This window comes from Balearica regulorum, chromosome 3 (assembly GCF_011004875.1).
Source record: "Balearica regulorum gibbericeps isolate bBalReg1 chromosome 3, bBalReg1.pri, whole genome shotgun sequence".
In the NCBI taxonomy this organism is placed as follows: Eukaryota; Metazoa; Chordata; class Aves; order Gruiformes; family Gruidae; genus Balearica; species Balearica regulorum.
The window spans coordinates 16,368,143-16,388,244 of record NC_046186.1 but is presented as its reverse complement, the minus strand read 5'-3'; the positions used below and the strand labels follow the sequence as shown (position 1 = coordinate 16,388,244).

The window sequence follows — 20,102 nt, the reverse complement described above, 5'->3', positions numbered from 1 at the left end:
GACTCCCAGGAGGTAAAGCACAGGTATTAGACCTGAGGCAGTTTGCTAAGATTTTCAGAGCCAGGTGGGAGGACAAACAAAACAGCTTTTCATTTTAATGGAAATACCTATTTCAAACACTTTTGGTTTTCAGCCAGCCTACAATATCACAGTGACTGATGCCCTGTAAAGACAGAAGCACAAAACACAGCTGTAAGAGATGCCTGAATGAAACAGGTCAAGCAGTTTGGGTGAGCATCTCAAAGGTTTCATCAAACTTTATTGTCCATAACATGCCTGTGAATCTGATTTGATTGTTTACTTGCCATTTTGGCTAGAATCAAAGTTTTTAGAGCACTGAAGAGATGAGATACATTCATTACGGGACTGGTTTAAAGACTTGAGATAATTTTAATTTTTTCCACTCATTCTTGCTTGGAATCTCATCTCTTTATTGTGAACATAGCCAGATGTTTTGGACACACGTAACCAACAGTTCTCTTGGGCTTTTTTTTCTTTTAATTATTAGCAGTTTCCTCCTGATGTAGGATTGATGGAAATTTGCTGTCTACCTGCCCCTAAAGAGAAGCAAACGGACACAGCATAGACATGAATTCATGTTAAGTCATTGGCTTTTGGATACTACTTAACCATAAACTTACTAAAACTAGCTGTTTTTTCTATACAGTAATTTCAACATCCAGGCTCCAAGTGGTACTTAGAAACACACAGTTCATCATGAATTGGCTACAAGGTTTAGAAGGTAGTTTATGTCCTTGAAAGCTTATTTGTTTTCTTCAGGCATGTCATTTCTGCTGCTAAATTATATTACTCCTGTTTAAAAGCCTACCTGCAGAATAAATTTATTTTAGCCTCAACATGATGATTGTGTCTAGGTTGCCAGGGTGGACTTTGCCAGAGGAAAGTGGAAGTCTGCTACACAGCTAGCAGTATTTCTGCTGCCATGGATCCTGTAAAGGGCTAGCTGGCCTTCTCTCACTTTATGATTACAGACCAGTACAAAGACCTTCTGCTGCCAAAACACAGATGTTTGTTGGTGGTGTTGGTTTGTTTGTTTGGTGGCCTCCAGAGACTGTGAAGCTGGGGCTGGCACATAAGACAAAATGAATGGGTGCTTTTTACCAGCGTGGTGAGGCTGCAGAGAGCTCCTCACTCTTCTTGTTCCTTCCATCCTCTGCCCCCATCATGAGCTTAAACAAGTGTCTTTGGAGACTTTACTATCACTTGCAATGCTCAGTCCTCAAGCCAGTGCATGCAAATTCAGCACCTTCATGCAAAAATGGAGCAGGATGCAGAATGGCAGGGAGAGCAAGCCTGAGTGCAGAACTGGTACATCCACTGCTATGTGGCTCCACCCGGAATGAGAGCTAGGAAAGTACCAAAAGGAGATTCTCCCATGAGCAAGCCAGAAAAACTCAACGTATTTCACCCACATGCTCCTTTAAGTAGCTGTTACTGTGCTTGACTCTGACCAAGTGATGTGGTGGGGATGGTGAGCTAGCAGATGCTCTATCCAAGTACTGAGTTTGAGATCAAAGCAGCAGCACTTAGGAACAAATCCCAATTAATGTCAAAAACTAAAGTGTCATCATTAGATTTCCCTTACTACAGATGGATTTAATAACTGGCCATCGAGCAGCATTTTCCAGGATTAAAACTTGGTACTACCAATGACACTGCTGCTCCCTTTCTGCAATTTTATCAGTATAAAAGAACATTTGCTGTATGAGAAGGTCAAGTCATCCTGGGAATAAGCAACTTGATATGGGAGTGTCTTTGCTCAAATGTGGAACTGTGGTAGTATATCAATGTGGCTGAAAATTTCCTAACCAGGAGGGGAGGTGTAGTGGTAAAAATATGTAGTGTAGTCCATCTGGGTAACTGGATTCTTCTTCAGCACATCCTCTCAGATTTAAATCAGTGTAAGTAAGTTCATTTCACAAGGGGAAGCAGGTTGAGGGGGCCAAAACCAAAGACCATGAAATAGGAAAAGGGAAATATTTTCACTTCTCAGTTCCTGCTTTGGCAGGATGTTGAGTCCCTGCAGAGGGATTGATGGATGTGTTAGCAGTAGCAGGACATTCAAAGCTATTGCTCCAGGAACAATTGCAAAGGACATTCAACATTTCCCCTCTTACTTACAGCATATGCCACAGTCCAAGGCAAGATAAAAGAAATATAATAAAATGTTATGATCTGATAAAGAAATTAAATGAATAAGAGAGGCACTGGCCATGGCAGCAATGTTCTATTTAGCAAAGATTAATGATTTTTTTTTTTTCTTTCTTTCTAAAAGAGCTTTAGCATTCAGTGCCTCACCTAACAGTAACTTTCTGATGGTCCTCAGCACCGGGCACTCAATGTCCTTTTTCTAGCGAGTTGGTATATGAAACCCTGTGGTGTGCTTGGGGATTTTATAAAACTGTAGAAATGCTGAGACTATAACATCTGAATTTTCAGAGAGGATTTAGGAAATAAAGCTACATTATGATGCTAATGCCTGTACACCACCAGATTTCCTTCCAAAATACTGCTAAGATTAGAACATAACCTGAGAAAAATAAATAAAGCAATTACTAAATAAATGGATTTATATTCTTAGGGGAGAAAAACTTTTCAAGCTTAATCTGGAAAAATAAATCTCTTCTATTCTAACTAACTTATATTTTCTGTTTTTCTGCACCAGCAACCACACACACAATAGGAAATGCACTGCTAATTCCAGATAAAACAAATTTGTTCACCTAATGATAAAAAGTGTACATATTTTGTGAAAGATAAAACGTACACTTCATGTTTTTCACTTAATCAATAAGGTTATTTATAGACCCCAACAAAGAAACTATTTTGTTCAACTGAAACATCCCACAGCTGACAGTAAATATCAAGCCTTACACTTTTAAAAAGAAAAAAAACTTTCCAAATGCAACAAAAGAAAAATTCTTTCCCTTGTGCCCACTGTTTGTGGGAAGACAGATGAGAGAGACGTGGGAGCAGTGTTTATTTTGGTGATTTTTCCTTCCGCAGGCAGCTGTGATGACTCTTTTCCAGGAGCCTCCAGGAAGGGTTGGGGAGAAAGGAAGCACTCAGGTGAGTGATGGATGGGGAGGGTGATGGTGAGTTCAGCAGCGAACCTGTCTGGAACTCTAGGTGCTGTCAAAGGACCTGCATAACATTGGGCTGAGCGTGCTTTCTCCCTCCATCCTTCTTACTTGCAAGAGGAAAACAGTGGTTTCTGTCTCCTTCCAGGGCAGAGCCTGGCTTGTTCCATGAGTGTGCAGAACAGATGTGGCAATCTGAGACACAGAATCCCTGTGCCACAGACTGTACGGCCCGATGCTAATCTGTCCCCACCGTAGTGACACAAGACATCCCTTTTAAATGGGGAACAGGGGTAAAACAGGAGTCCTTGTGGAGCTGGACCCTGCTGTGTTGGTTTTGCGTGGCAAGGTTTTGGTAGCGGGGGGGCTACAGGGGTGGCTTCTGTGAGAAGCTGCTAGAAGCTACCCCTGTGTCTGATAGAGCCAATGCCAGCCGGCTCCAAGACGGACCCGCCGCTGGCCAAGGCCAAGCCAATCAGCGCCTCTGTGATAACATATTTAAGAAAGACAAAAACAGTTAGAGAGCGCTTTTGCAGCCAGAGAGAGGAGTGAGAAGATGTAAGAAACTCTGCAGACACCAAGGTCAGTGCAGAAGGAGGGGGAGGAGGTGCTCCAGGCGCCGGAGCAGAGATCCCCCTGCAGCCCGTGGTGAAGACCATGGTGAAGCAGGCTGTCCCCCTGCAGCCCATGGAGGGAGGATGAGGGGGTGTAGAGATTCCACCTGCAGCCCGTGGAGGACCCCACGCCGGAGCAGGTGGAGACACCTGAAGGAGGCTGTGGCCCCGTGGGAAGCCCGCGCTGGAGCAAGCTCCTGGCAGGACCTGTGGATCCGTGGAGAGAGGAGCCCACGCTAGAGCAGGTTTGCTGACAGGACTTGTGACCCCGTGGGGGACCCACGCTGGAGCAGTTTGCTCCTGAAGGTCTGCACCCCGTGGAGGAGACTCACATTGGAGAAGGCCGTGAAGGACTGTCTCCCGTGAGAGGGACCCCACGCTGGAGCAGGGGAACAATGAGTCCTCCCCCTGAGGATGAAGAAGCAGCAGAAACACCGCGTGAGGAACTGACCGTAACCCCCACTCCCCGTCCCCCTGTGCCACTGAGGGGGCGGAGGTTGAAGCCGGGAGTGAAGTTGAGCCCGGGAAGATGGGAGGGGTGGGGGGAGGTGTTTTAAGATTTTGGTTTTATTTCTCATTCCTCTGCTCTGTTTTGCTTAGTAATAAATAAGATGAATTCCCTCTCTAAGTTCGGTCTGGTTTGCTCGTGATGATAATTAGAGAATGATCTCTCCCTGTCCTTATCTCGACCCGTAAGTTTTACCTTTTCTCCCCTGTCTAATGAAAGAGGGGAGTGATAGAGCGGCTCTGGTGGGCACCTGGCCCTCAGCCAGGGTCAACCCACCACACCTGCAGAACTGGATCACAAGCCCAGTGATGGGTGTGAGGCAGGCTGCGTCCTCAGGGGTGCTGTGTGGTCCCAGGGGCAAGTTCAGGTGGGTATGTTCACATTCATCCTCATAACCTGGAACTTCTAATGACTCTGCAACTCTAAAATGCGTAGTGTCAGTGCTGGGCTTAGGGATATTTATTCATCCACATTTGTTTGACTATAAAGAGCCACTGGAATCATCCATACGTCCCCCCTTTGCTTTACTACTTGCAGAAACACACTCACATGGGTTTTGTTTACAAGCTGAAGAAATGGTTGTTATTCATGCAAAAAATATTACAGGTAACCATGTGGATAAAAAATACTAGCATATAAATGTCTTGTCCCTGCTCTTGATTGCTATTCATTCTTGGCTGCTTCTTGCTCATTGCTGGAATAATTTCCCAATTACATAAAAAAACCCCCAAACCACCACGATTCAATGATACCTGTGTGCATAATTATAATACTGATAGATAATAAGTAGAGATATTGAGTATATTTGAAGAAAACCAGGATCAGCTTGCAAGCGATTTGTGAGCAGAAAAAGAACAAAATGACTGCAATAATTTCCTGTATTTAACTTGAGAGAAGTCTTTGTAATGAGTTTATAGTAAACAGACAAGGGAATGTCACTTTCTTAGTTATTTGAAATATGCAGCAAATAGAGGTGAATTGCTGTCAGGACCCATTTGTGTTTATAGTCTGCACTTACAGTCTGCAGAATGTTTACCTGCTTTTTGAAATGCTCATTTGGAAGCCTTGGCATCCTTTGAAAACCAGTTTACTATCATCAGCGAGTAACTTGATACAGAATTCTTGTGCAATACAGCAGGATTGTTATTAACTTAAGTAAGGACTCAGTTAGTTAAAGAACAAAAATTTCCACTATGTGTGTGCAACAATTACATATTGTATAAGTTTGTAAAAAAATCACCCATTTGATGGTATGTTAGATTTTAATAAAAAATGCCAACTTCTCCACAGTCAAATTTGGAAAAGAAAAGATCTGAGGAATTAACAACAGTATTCAAATTGCTAATAGTCAAAGTGTAGACTGAGGAATGAATACAGACAGAGTTTTAAATTCACTCCAAGCCTGATACACATTATTAAACTGATATGCAGAGGTGGTGGACCATTGTGCTATGGTGCTGGAGAAGAAATAAGTTTCCAAGAGATCACAGATTCACAGATTGGTAGGGGTTGGAAGGGACCTCTGGAGATCATCTAGTCCAGCCCCCCTGCTAAAGCAGGATCACCTAGACCTGGTTGCACAGGATTGCATCCAGGAGGGTTTTGAATATCTCCAGAGAAGGAGACTCCACAACCTCTCTGGGCAGCCTGTTCCAGTGCTCGGTCACCCTCAGAGTGAAGTTGTTTTTCCCCACATGCAGATGGAACTGCCTGTGTTCCAGTTTGTGCCTGTTGACCCTTGTCCTGTCACTGGGCATCACTGAGAAGAGTCTGGCCCCTTCCTCTGGACACTCGCCCTTTAGATATTTATAAATATTGATGAGATCCTCTCTCAGTCTTCCCTTCAGGCTAAACAGACCCAGCTCCCTCAGCCTTTCCTCATACAAGAGATGCTCGAGTCCCCTCGTCATCCTTGTAGCCCTCCGCTGGACTCCCTCCAGTAACTGTCTGTCTTTCTTGAACTGGAGAGCCCAGAACTGGACACAAGATTCCAGATGTGGCCTCACCAGGGCAGAGTAGAGGTGGAGGATAACCTCCCTCGACCTGCTGGCCACGCTCTTCTTAATGCGCCCCAGGATACCATTGGCCGCCTTGGCCACGAGGGCACACTGCTGGTCATGGAGAGCTTGTTGTCCATCAGGACTCCCAGGTCCTTCTCTGCAGTGCAGCTTCCCAGCAGGTCAGCCCCTCACCTGTACTGGTGTCTGGGGTTGTTCCTCCCTAGGTGCAGGACCCTACATTTGCCCTTGTTGAATGTCATTTGGGTCCTCTCCACCCAATTCTCCAGTCTGTCCAGATCCTGCTGAGTGGCAGCACAGCCTTCTGGTGTGTCAGACACTCAGAAACTCAGATGTTCCCATAAAAAAGAAATTAACATACAAGGTGTTTTAACATATAGAGTGTTTTAACATATAGAGATGTGTCATGTGCGAGGCATCTCAGTTTTTGCACTGGGCTTACAATTGTATCATTTACATACTTTAAATAATAGATACTAATATTGCAGTGCTGAAATTAGAAACTGGTTGTGGTTGGATCAGAAAAAGGTCTCCTTCTAAGATCCTAATTGTATTTTTCATTACACGCATATACTGGCACAAAATAAATTATTTTCATTGGTGTTTTACAGACTTTTGACTGCTTTGGAGATCTGAGTCCATGCATGGTGGATGGATCAGCTTTGTTACTGTTTGATTAATGTAAAGAGCACTTTCATGACACCCCTGGGCTTCCCAAAGGTTTTATTAAGGACATTCTTTCCTTTTGAAAAATGTACATGTGGAGAGCAACTGAAGAGTGTTCAGGCTTAATAAGACAAGAGGGGCTACAGAGAAAACAAAGGCAATAGCTAGCAAAAATCTGTGCAGAGGATGTTGACTTTTTCTCTTGCCCTTGGGCTGTATGTACAGAAAGTATCCTTTTCTCTCACAAATCCCATCTGTCATTTCTAATTTCTAAGAAAGGGTCTGGCAAAGAAACGTGAAGAATCTTGTGAGTGTTAGAATTCCTGGTGTTGTAAACTGGAAATAAAACCGATAATTTTTTTGACAGAAGAGATTGATGTCAGATAAATGTAGTTCACTTAAATTGAAAGTTGCCAAAATTTGCCATAAAAACACTTAATTGAGATATATGCTCATGTTGAAAGAAACTGTTTTCATAGTGTCAAAATATATTTTTTTCTGTAGCTAAAATATTTAATTGTGGTTTGTCATTTCAATTCTTTTTAGTTTGGCCTCGTATTGCACTAACAGCATTGTATAAATAAACTTCTATAAAAGTACTTATAACACAATATTAGAACGTTATATTTAGTATACAGTGTATGAACTTTTTCACAATGTAAAATTTCAGTGTTGCTAAACTAAAGATTTGGATGTCCTATATTTAGATTTGTTTGACATGCTGTTGCAAGGAAAATTTTAAAATATGGATTACTATTTTCTTCCTCCTGTACCTCAATGAAATGCCAGAATATCAGAAATTTTTAGAAAATATGCTGTATTCTATACATATCTAGTTAAAATTAATTAATATTAATCAATCATGTCAAGGAAAAAGTAGACTTCAAGCAATGAGTGAAGAACAAATAGTAAATGGTCGATGAGTAAATGGTTTGTCACAAGCTCTGCCACAGAAATCTCAAGCAGACCGTGAAGCTGGGGAGCAGTTCCCCAGCTATGTGGCATGTTCATTTATTTCTTCGTGCATACACAATATGCAACAATTTACTGCAACATGTATAAAACACATATTATCTGATTTTGCCTTCAGTATGCTACCAGTTTAAGACCAATATAGAGGGAAGAATCTAGCCATGTATTCATTATTAATAGATTATTTAGAATATTTGTGGTGCTAATGTTACTGTAACCAGCTCTGTTCTCAAATAAGCCAAAAGTAAACCCCCTATGATGAGACATTGCTGACTGCTTTTAAAACTTCATCCATAAGATACAAAGCCGATTTCCAAATATAGGTAATTGATTCCTTTACCATTTGGATGCATAAGAACTGATAATTATGTATTGTGGTCACATTTATGGAGATGTTTGCAAAGAGTGCCCGACTCCAAATTTATGATAGCATCCATGCTTGCTGCAAACTAAAGGAAATCTGGAGAAATTGATTAGAGATTTGAGCTATTTTTTATAAGACTAGCTAAATACTAGAGTATTTAGCATGATTGGGCAAGATTTCAGATTTGAAGAGCAAGAAGCACTGTGGTTTCAACCCTGATCTTTAGTGTAATCGCAAATTTTCTGTAGGGATTAAAGCTTTTATGATCATTTGTGGCACACATCCCAGTGATTTGTGACAAAATGTCACGCTGGCTATCCCAACCAGGTGGGTGGTTGGTCTTTCAGCTGTATTCTCTGTCGCTGCCCAGTCTCACTAACTGTGCACAGAAGCTTAAATAAAAGATTAGAGAGGACTGACGAGTTAAAACTGGGGCTAGAGGACGTGGGAGATGTTTTCCATTGAGAGAAGTTTTAACATCATTGCTGGCACCAGCAGGGACTCTTTTCTCAAGGTTACCCAAGAGAAGTCACTGTAACTACAGAAGATCGTTAAACTGCTCCCATTGCCCAGGGAGCCCCTGCCTGTCCTGAGACTAACTTGTGTTAATCACAGCTGTGATTCACAGTGAAGCTTAGCAAAAGCAATGAAGTCCTCGTTACTCATTGGGACAGAGCAATTGAAAATGCCACAGAATGGTAATAAAGAAAGATCTCAGCAGCAGTGTTTCCCATTCATCACTGAACTTCCTTTCATCTCCTTAGCCTTTTTTTTTTTTTTTTTTAATTGCTGAATGGGATATCTTGGATTCTGTAATCTTATCTTTGAGGACACTACTAGTATGTACAATGAACCCGTGTTGTACGTATCACGTTGTTCGAATGGGCTTATGACTCTACCCTGAGCAAAGTGAATTAGTATGCAAAATGTCAATACAATGTTAAATTAAACAGCACATAGTAATGAAAGGCGTTCAATTTAGTAAAATGAAATGAAATCTTAACTGAGCAGAACCGATTATTGTATAAAACAGAATGGATAAAAGGCTTGACTCACCCATTGTCTAGACAAATCGCTTAGAAACATGTGGGTTGGCTTTAGATCCACTCAGATAATGTAAAAGCTTATTTGTAATCTGTTTGCCAAATTAAAAATGTTTTTTGATTTGACTCATTTATAAGTTATTAAGAAATATGATGTGTTGCCAGACAGCTTAAGAAAAGTAGCAAGAACGTAAACAACTTGCCCAATGGCAGACAACAGATCCAGAGTAGGGCCAGGAAATTATTTCTGACACATCATTTGTCCTCCAGAAAATGTAGTTTTGGTTGATTTAAAACTCTTTGTAAATTCTGCTTGAATTCAGCAAACATTTTTGCTAAGCAAAGCTAAAGAAAACAGGAAAAAATGGAGATGCTGAAATCAGTTTTTAAGGTAAGGTCACACAGAAATTTGGACTTCTTTTTCAAAGGCAGGAAGAGTAAGAACATGTTTACAACATTTCTCAAAGCAGTGATTAGCACAGCATGGGAAAGGGAAACCAAGCTTGATTTTCCTCTTTGCCTGATCTATAGTGCAAAGGTTTGCTGATAAAAAATGACTTTCATCACCCCAAATTTGCATGCTTTAATGCTTCCACTCAATGCCAGCTGTGCAAGCAGGATGCTGGCCAGGGAACACCACATCCTCCAGTCCCTAGCTGCCTTCCTGGCCACAGGCAGGGCTGCAACTGTCACCTCTCCACAGGTGACGAAGGGGAGGGACGAAGCCCGAAGAGCCCACAGGCTGCAGGAGGCAGGAGTCAGCAAGGTGCTCCGGGGCATCATGCCACAACCCTCAGTCCTGCAGGATCTAATGAAGTCAAATGTCCACAGGACTCCTCCGCGGGTACAGCACTAATTTCATATTTGTGAAGATATGAACTCTGCCTCCGCTACTGCCTACACACCTGCCTCTCCTTTGTCCTGTACCACTCATTGAAAGAAGGAAAATTATAACTATACTTACAAGAACCTGTGAGAATTGCAGGATCTGCTGAAGCCTGTATTTTCCTCAGTGTTGCAATGTTTTCTAGGATCAATGAAAGTATTTTATTTTTTATTACTGTTTCAGCACACTGATGGAATGTTTTCTGTGGGTTTTATTCCAATTGGTTTTCTTTACAGTTTTTTCACACTAGAAAATATTTCATATTTTTTCCTCTTCTTTGAGCTCACATCTAGGAGTGCTTTTGACCATGTTTATTGTGAATTATTTGATTATATTCCTTATTTGATTGCCCACAATAAAAACATTAGTTCATACAAAAATCTCTTCAAGCATGAAATGGTACACACTAAATTGCAACACATGCTTTCCTTTCAAAGAATTAGGAACAATAGCTTTCACAGAGTATTATTAATCATTATTCCAATTCCAAGCACAGTAGAGGTCTACAGTGTTGGATTTTTTTTTTTAAAGAAAACATATTAAAACACATTAAAAATCTCTCCCCAAGCAGGCTTAGAAACTGACTTCATGTCTTGGCTGCTGAAACTTAGCAAACAGTCTGCATGTTGCCACCTCCCTCTCTGCTGGCATGGTCTTGGTCTTTCCTTCGAGTCAATTATCGGTAATGACATGATTTGGTAGCGATGGGAATGTTGAGCTTTGGGAAGGCCAGCCCAGTCACTTCACCAGTGCCACCACCAAGAGCCCTCTTGCACTCGCCATGGCACCATTTACATGTCTTTGCCGGGACTCCCTTACTCAAGCTGGCCAGGCTGCTCCAGGGATTCTGCCGGGCAGCAGCACCAGTGCGACAGGGGTCCTGCAAGAAATTATATACAGCAAATCATTATAAAAGTAACCGGGGGTTTGCAGAGCCAGACACCGAGAAGCTGGAAAATGCCAGGCCTGAGGTCACCCGTGCAAACTGCATTCGACCACTTTGTGTGTATTCGTTGTGATACAGCCCCTAATTACACGCACACATGCAATTTTTTGGACCGCTGCCATACTCAATGCCAGCAAAATCTTAGCTGTGCAATTCTTAATTTTTAAGTCATCATCTCTGCAACTGTAAGAAGTCTTGTCACTTGAGTTTTCTCTTTTTATGTATATGCAACAAAATTCAAAGGGAGAAATGACAACTGAAAGCTTTTGATGACAGTGTTTAAGAGCAGGAAGCAGACTTCAGTCCTTCCTCAAAACACAGTGACTCTGAAAACAAGATTCTTAAAAGTTTTACAGCATCTCCACATCCCATCCTATTCATGACTCACTGATATGCTTAATTTGAACCCAGCTGTTAGCTCCTTGCAGTGGAGGCTGCATCTTATTTATTTAAAGCCATTTACATTAAATCAGAAATTTTTCTGGTCCCCTGAGTGGTCACTTAAGGCAGGTTTAATTGTACGGGAAAATAGACTCACTAATGTCAAATGGAAAGCAAGGCCAATTAAAATTTACAGCAAGCTATTACCAGTCTCTTAATAAGGAATTAATTAAGAGATCTGCTAAAATAAATTGACTGAGTATGTATAAATTTTTTAACTTGAAAAAAGAACCAAAGCAACTAAGAGAGACAAAAATAAATTAGGAAAGGGCTTGTTTGATCTGAAATAATAGTCATGGGGAAATACATAAATATGCTGAAGACAGAGACACATAAAACCAGATTCACAAGGTGAAATTATCTGGTACGGTCCAGATATCTGTCTTAGTTCAGACATTTCATAACCTCTTGCTTCTGACATAGCACTCTGAAGGAAGTCTAATACACTGAGAAAACATCATACAAAACATGCAAATGTATTGAAAAATGTAAATTTTTTTTTACTCACTTTGCATTTGATGGACCCTTCTTTTCCCATATCAAGAGATTTGAAAGACTCACCCATTGCCAGAAATAGAGCTGTGGGTGATGGACGGACAAGTTTCATGCTGAGGCTCAGACTCCTTCCATTATCTCATGACTACATACACAAGATCATCAGTGCTGAGATCATGAGCTGCTACCATGTGGATCTGCAAGGTTTCCTGCTGACAGTGAATGCCCGCAACACACCTCTCCCTCACACACCCCTGTTCTACAGTCCACGGGAGCAAGTCACGCACTGTTGCCCACCAGGGAAGTACATGAGGTTGGTGCTGGTGCTACTGGAGTGGCTCCACACCCATGCTGTGAAACACAGCGCCCATGGGAATGCAATCCCATCTTTTCTTGCAGAGTGCCAAAACAGACAGCTTTATTGCTGAGCAAGTTGTAAGGATAAAAGAAGATATGATTTTAAAATGGTTTTGAAATATTGAGCTACGAACAATAAACCTGCAGATTGCAGTAGCTGGATTAATTCGGCAAAGAGAGTGTGCTGGATCTTTCAGTGCAGTTGTGAGGTTGTATTACTAACTGCTAGAAGCCACCTTAGATCTGGAAACCCTGAAGAATTCTTAAAGTCTTTCCTGCTCCTCTTACCAAAGCTGGTTGTGGTAAGGTAATCAGAGTAGCTGCTCTGGATGACCTGCTCTTTCTGAAGCCCAAGACACCATCATTCATTGCTTCTCTTTCTTCCAGATGATCTGCCTCTCATTTCTTGTGATTGGCACAAAATGATTATATGGTGTTTCCTCCATGCAGAACTTTGTCCTATCAGCTGCCGAAGCAGAACTCGTTCAGCTGGCTGCAAGCTTTATCCCTACAATAACCTGAGGAAAGGAGGAGGAATAAGATGTTTCCATTCTCCATCCTCCTTTAGGTCTCTAATTGACTTTTCTATAGCACATATTTTCATGATATCTTCTTGTCTTGAGTGGCTCTGCATAGTCTGCATCTATCTGAAAATAAGTTGCACTTAAAAAACAACCATAATGTAGCAGAATGAGACATGAGGGAGTTATATTGACTAGGAACCACCATCCCTCCAAACCTGCTGTTAGTTCTGTGGCCTTTGAGGGCCAACACAACAGTGTCCAACATAGAAATCATAGTACCTAAAAAGCAGGTGCCAGTGGCAGCAGGTGACACAACACACCTTGGTATGGCCTAGACCAGTTTTACATGTGCCCCAGGATGTTTCTGGGGACTGAGACCAACTGGGAACTGGTCTCCATCTAGTCTAGGAACTCCTTGTAGTCTCCAGTACAGGTTGGCTGCATGCAAACTGCCTGCTGAGAACGGTCCCTGACGGCCACATGATGGCTGTGAATTGGCCACATCAGCTGGGCAGTGTGGGCTGGATCAATGTCAGACATACCCTGTTCCTTGCTTGGACAGTCATAGTCAGGGCCCTGAACTTTCTTGAGCTTGCATGTGCAGACACAGCACCAAACACTTCGCAGAGCCCAGGAGGGGAGAAGAGGCCAAAGGCACCGCCGTGCTCCCGGGCACTGCAAGCAAGGCTGTGCTCAGTGCATGGGGCTGACTACACCACAGCCTGCCTGCAGAGCGGCTGCCTGACTCCTGCCTCTGCATTAAACACCCGTCTCCACATGGAGTCTGACCTTATCTCCCCAGGGCTGGCTCCTAACCCATTCATGCCCCTTCATGCATCGCTACTCCCATAGCTCCATGGGGAGCAGCTGGGTATGTCAGCCAGGAGGGCAGAGGTGCTGGCTGGGCTCAGGAGTGCAGTATGAGCCAAACTACACCTCAGTAGGAACAATGTCTCTTCCCAGACTGGCCCAAAGGCCAGTGGTGAAGGTCCTCTCCCAAGAAGTGGCAAACAAGGGAGCCAAACCTGGAGCTCCAGCATCTTCTGAGTGCTGCTGTCACTGCAGGTCCCCAGGCACTGGGCTGTGGGTGCTCTCTGCCACCTGCATCCCTTGTGTGGGGCCTGGTGGCACTGGGGAGCCATACTCAAGCTCAATCTATCTCTTGTGGACCAAATCCCAGGGGGGTCCAAGCCCCTCAGGGGGAGATCCTGTGCATCCCTGCTGGGGCTGGGGCTGCCCTTGATGGGTGGGTGCCCTGCAACCCAGGAGTCCTTCCCTTGGCCTGCAGTGCTTGAGCCTCCTCCTCCTCCCTGAAGGAGCTGGTCTGAACCACAGCCAAAGCTTAACACGTGTTGTTCTCTGAGCCAAAGCACCGACAGAGAAAGAAACCCCCTCCCTGTTTCTTATTCGGTCTGTAGGAATTCGATTGCCCGCACACATTGCTTCCAGCAGACACAGAGCATGGCTTGACCTGTTTGCCCGGTCCAGATAAATCAACAGAATTTGAATTTAGAAGCCCTAATAAGTGCAGCAAACTAGCCATAAATGAGTTACAGGGCAACAATTATCTATTGAAATTTTTAGATTAGAGAAGCTCTCTTTTCATGGATGAAAAATGAATTAAATTAGTGAAATAAATTATTTGCTGCAAATTTTTCATTCCTCTCCTGTTGTTTGCTGCTCTGCAATATGTCTGATAAAAAACATTCATCAAGTAAACCTGTCTCACTCTTTTCAGCTACAAAAACAAGGTTTTAATTCATTATGATTTTTCCTGACCCTTCTTTGGATCATTTACATTTGTCAAAGTGGATTTAAAATGCTACCAGATCTCTAACATTTGACAGGCACACTGAAAGGTGTAAAGAACTCTGAAAAGGTGCAAGACAAGGGAGAATAAAGCACAAGGATTTTAGCAGCCTCACTAAGTGAAGTCTTTATAAGGACTGATCTGGCATTTCAAAAATAGTTTCTTCCCAACCTTTCGAGAATGTACTGAAATTTATCATTTGAGAGGAGCTGATTTCACCTTTCAAGCTGAACAATGTACGTACTAATCCTGTGTGCCTATTTTGTAGGTGTTTGTTCTCTAAAATTACAGGGGGGGAGAAGAGCCTTTCTGGAAACGAAGGTGGTGCTTTCTGTGTCGGTCATGCTGGACCGTACATTAATTTCTTATCGTTACCTGAAAAAAAGCCAAAAGGTCACTGGAATGAATCATTGATCAAAGAGAGTAGGTGGCTGAGATGGTTAAATCTGAGGATTTAAACCTAAAGAACCTGTTTTCCTACGCTGATATAGCCTGACATTTTACACCTAACTTTCTCAGATCTCGGTTTTGTTTTGCAAGAACTGGTAGTCAGTAATCCCATCTGCATTTTCCCCTGTGCAAGCATGTCACTGCTATTGGCATCTTAAAATTTATTGTGCTAAAATCAAGCTAAACCATTCATGTTAGTGGGCAAGGAAGTCCCAGGTGGGTAAATGTTTATTGTTGAACCCACAAAACCTAGGGGTTTTCCAGACCTCCAAGGTATTTCTCCTGTTCTGAGAAGCTTGCAAGTCTCAGTAAACTTACATGTGCCTGGAAAAAAAATCAAGGGACATCTTGTATTACACCCACACTATGCAGTGCCCTCAGGAACACGTGAAGGTGACACTGGCCTCCAGAGATTAACAGTGTGACGCAGGTGTAGACTTATAGATATTACTCTTTTCCTGGGACTGTCACCTGAATAGGGTGACCGTCCCCTGCATTTTTTAATCCTTGCCCTCTGTACTATTCTGCAGCAAGGATATGAGTGACACAACCCAGGCATTTGAAGATGATTATGGAGCTATGGTTCATGCACGGCTTATTCCTTCCTGTGAGGCTGAGTGACTGGGTGTTCCACTGACTGGGTGACTGTAACAGAGCAGCAAGAGCTCACTTCCCTTCGCTTCAGCTTTTGCATTATGCATTTGTGCAGGGATGTGTGTCACATACAAAGAGAAAGGATTGCATTCCTCTCTTTCTCAGGTTTCTTACAAATCTTCCTCTATTATGAATTCACCTCTTCCCTCTCGTATTTTAACTGTCCTCAAACATGCAAGAGCTCCTGGACAAGGAAGGTCATTGCAAGGCCTGTGAAGGGGCTGGATCAGTGATTTTTAACTTGTGGCTTGTGCACCCCCAAGCGTCATGAACTACTTCCAAGGGCTATTCATAAGGTACATGAGGCGATGTGCGTACTCCGTGTCAAGATGAGATCTGGTGCACAACCTCTTGCTAATCCCCCATAAATTTCCGGCAAGGCAGTGGAAATGGAGCACAGTGCGCTCACCAGGGTCTCCCTCGCTGGGTGACACAGACACGAGGACAGCAGGCACATCACAGCTCTCGCTTCTCTCCCAGAATGGACATAAGCCTAGAGAAGCAAACTATCAGTCAGATTTGTCCCTTTCTATTCACCTCCAATTAGAAGCTTTTCAGAAGCCAGTAAATTGGAAAAGATCAAAACCTACTGGTGCAGATGATTCTGCTGTGGCCAGAAACCGTTAACTACTTAACCATGGGTTTTGCTGGATCAGAGCCCTCAGAACCCACTAAAATGAACTGTATGGTCAGATTTAAGAATTTAAGAGCATGGTGATAGGCCTCCCTGTATGTAAGGGTCCAGGGAACAAATGTCCATCAATTCCTGGAATTTGGAGAAAACAAAGTAAAAAGGAAATGCTTGTTATTCTACTCCTACTTGTTAAGTGCTGGATAAAGTACAAAGCACTATTGCTGGTAAGTAGCATTCACTGAAAAATCATCACAGACGTTGCAAATTACTCAAACACTTATGAGAGTCAGTTGACCACAGATCAAGAAAACACGATAAAAAGTGAGGACACAGAGCTTTGGGAAACATGCACAGAGCACAGGGCAAGTTTTGCTCCACGGCTGCAATGAAAACTTTATGGTATCTGCTTGGCTTTCAATGACACCAGTACAAACCTACAGTAACTCAATGTTCTGACAGCGAATTACTCTAGACTTGCTCCAGTCCTGCTGAGAGCAAGATTTATGTCGTGTATTTATTCCAAAACACAGTATTTTTTTCTCCATCTTCTGCCATCAGAAGAAAAGGATTGAGTGTCTTTTTGCAGCTCTGAATGACTTTATACAGGATTATGTTTGGTATTTGATTTAAAAAAAAAGTTTTTAAAAATCATTAAAGTGCATGGCAGTATAGAAACGCATTATTTTACAGCTAGGCAGGCGTATAAATAGCTGAGCTGTTTTGTAGCTGGTGCTTTGCTGGGTTTCACCAGAAGAGGGTAGAGTTTGGAAAGGACTCCTCGCAGCCTGGGCTCCCTATTGTGTTGGGAAACAGCAAAGGGAAAACAAGCACAAGTTTCTCCTCTGCACGCTTGCACCGACTGACTATGTGCAAGAGTCAGCAGATAAACTCTGGAAGATCTTAAAGTAAAAAGAAAACGGAACGAGAAACAAAATTCCAAAGCAGCTTTCTAGGGAAATCTGTGGAATCGAAGCGAGAAACCGCAACAGTTTTCTGTGGGCTCACCCTGCTGATTGTCTCTCTGAGAACTGTCACTCACTGCACGTTGCATTAATCAGAGCACAGGATTTATTTCTCTGCCGTGACTTCCAACCTGTGAATAAATATCACTTTTAGAGAGAGAATGGGACCTGAAAAGACTCTCAAGCACTGAGCAGAGGGGTGAGTTTTATTAAATGGTTTCTTCTCTTTCAAATCTGCTGGAGCTTTCTAACGTCCTGCTTGCAGGCACAGCAGCCTGATGACTTGTCTTTTCCCTGCAGCTTGTTGCATACCTCACGAGGCTTTCCTGACCGCAGGTTTATTTCTGTAACCTTTCCCACCACGACTCCGGGTCAGTTTGATAACATTTGTAATAGAACTGACGCGGTGCTGATTTGCTTTCATGAGAAATTAAAACCACAAAGCTTAGAAACCAAACAACAGGCTAAAAAGCAAGTAAAATCCAATACAATTAAAATGGCAGGTGACTCTAGGTTTCCAGATGTGGACACTGACAGATCAGAAAAAAATGAAGAAACAGAGATTGTAGTCAATGTTGGTGGGGTAAGGCAGGTGTTCTATGGAGATAACCTGAATCAATACCCAGAAACACGGCTGGCAGAGCTGATCAACTGTTTATCGGGGGGATACGATAGCATATTCTCCCTCTGTGATGACTATGATCCTGGGAAGAGAGAGTTTTACTTTGACAGAGATCCAGATGCTTTCAAATGCATTATTGACGTGTACTACTTTGGGGAAATTCACATGAAGAAAGGAATATGCCCCATATGTTTCAAGAATGAAATGGAATTTTGGAAAGTGGATCTGAAATTTTTGGATGACTGCTGCAAAACTCATCTAAGTGAAAAAAAGGAGGAACTGGAAGAAATAGCCCGAAGGGTGCAACTGATTCTGGATGACTTGGGAGTAGATGCCTCGGAAAGTCGCTGGAAAAGGTGCCAAAAATACATCTGGAAATTTCTGGAGAAGCCAGAATCATCTTACCCAGCTCGAGTGATTGCTGTTCTGTCCTTTCTGTTTATTTTGATCTCCTCCGTTGTGATGTGTGTGGGGACCATCCCAGACCTGCAGGTCGTAGATGCGGAGGGGAACCGTATGGAGCACCCAACTCTGGACAGCATAGAGACAGCCTGTATAGGCTGGTTTACCATGGAGTATGTGCTGAGGCTAATCTCCTCTCCCAACAAACTCCACTTTGCCCTGTCTTTCATGAACATTGTCGATGTGCTAGCAATACTTCCTTTCTATGTCAGCCTGACCTTGACCCACTTGGGAGCCAAGCTGATGGAGCTGAGCAATGTCCAGCAGGCTGTCCAGGCGCTGCGCATCATGAGGATCGCGAGGATTTTCAAGCTTGCACGGCACTCCTCAGGGCTCCAGACTCTAACATATGCCCTGAAACGCAGCTTCAAGGAGCTTGGGCTGCTCCTCATGTACTTAGCTGTTGGAATCTTTGTCTTTTCTGCTCTGGGTTATACCATGGAGCAAAGTCACCCTGAAACTTTATTTAAAAGCATCCCTCAGTCGTTTTGGTGGGCAATCATTACCATGACCACAGTTGGGTATGGAGACATATACCCTAAAACAACTCTAGGAAAACTGAATGCTGCCATCAGTTTTCTTTGCGGGGTGATAGCAATTGCCCTTCCCATCCATCCCATCATCAACAACTTTGTCAGATATTATAACAAACAGAGAGTTTTAGAAACAGCTGCCAAGCATGAATTGGAGCTGATGGAGCTAAACTCAGCCGAGGGGAAATCCACAAGCTCCAAAAGTGAACTAGAGGATCTTGCAAGGCAAGGCAAGGAGGGTCCTTTTCATAGCAGCCGGCTAAAAGTCTCCCACAGTGACACCTTTATTCATCTCCTGTCAGAAGAGAAACACTATAGGACCAGGCTTCAGAGCTGCAAATAAACTGTGAGCTGTTGTCAGCGCTAAGCTATAGATTGGGACAACCTGACAATCAACTATTAAAAAGACTCGTGGGATCTGTCAGAGTTGGGAGGGAGCACTGCTTTGCTTTTCCAGCGTGAATATAACTTAACCCCATGGTATCTCCATCAACAGTTGGTAAGACTTTGCCGTTATTACCCAAAATAAAATAGTAGCACTCCATTGAGATCAGACTGCTCATAGTGAGTGTGTTCCGACAAAAACCATTTGTAACCATTTTAGAGACTGAAAAGTCCTTCCTGATCGGTAATTGTTCGATAACCTGAATGTGCAGCATTGCCACATCAGAACTCTGTACCTGTGACAATAAAGAGCAGCATCACACAGATTGTGTCTTCCAGGCTGTCTTCAATGCCTTTGCAGCTAGGAGAACTGCTCCTTAAAAAATTAAAGCAGACTCTTACTCGTATTTGATTCAGGCTTACAGCAATATGTTAAGAGCAGTTTCAGCCTAGAGATATTGAAAGTAGGAACATATACCTTGTGCAGAATATTAGAGTCAATGAATGGTTTCAGTTTTGTAAAAGTAATTTGGGATCAACATTTTGGATAGGTATCTTTTCCTCTTTCTAGAAAAAATATAATTTTCAATGGGACATGAAGCTATTTTTTGGGCATAGATGTAGAACAGAATCAATGTCTTTTAAAGAGCAAATAA

General features: G+C 42.8%; 1 protein-coding gene across 1 annotated transcript; it reads left to right on the top strand.

Annotated features, from left to right (window-relative positions):
• Window positions 1–17,279: 17,279 nt before the first annotated feature.
• KCNF1 (potassium voltage-gated channel modifier subfamily F member 1) lies at window positions 17,280–19,761 on the top strand. Its single transcript, XM_075750042.1, has 2 exons — window positions 17,280–17,644; window positions 17,746–19,761. Exon 2 carries the CDS (start codon window positions 17,942–17,944, stop codon window positions 19,403–19,405), a length of 1,464 nt encoding a protein of 487 aa, XP_075606157.1. The 5' UTR covers window positions 17,280–17,644; window positions 17,746–17,941; the 3' UTR covers window positions 19,406–19,761.
• The last annotated feature ends 341 nt before the right edge of the window (window positions 19,762–20,102 follow it).

Excerpts from the sequence above, each read along its gene's own strand:
- KCNF1 (XM_075750042.1), top strand. The coding sequence starts at position 17,942 with ATGGCAGGTGACTCTAGGTTTCCAGATGTGGACACTGACAGATCAGAA.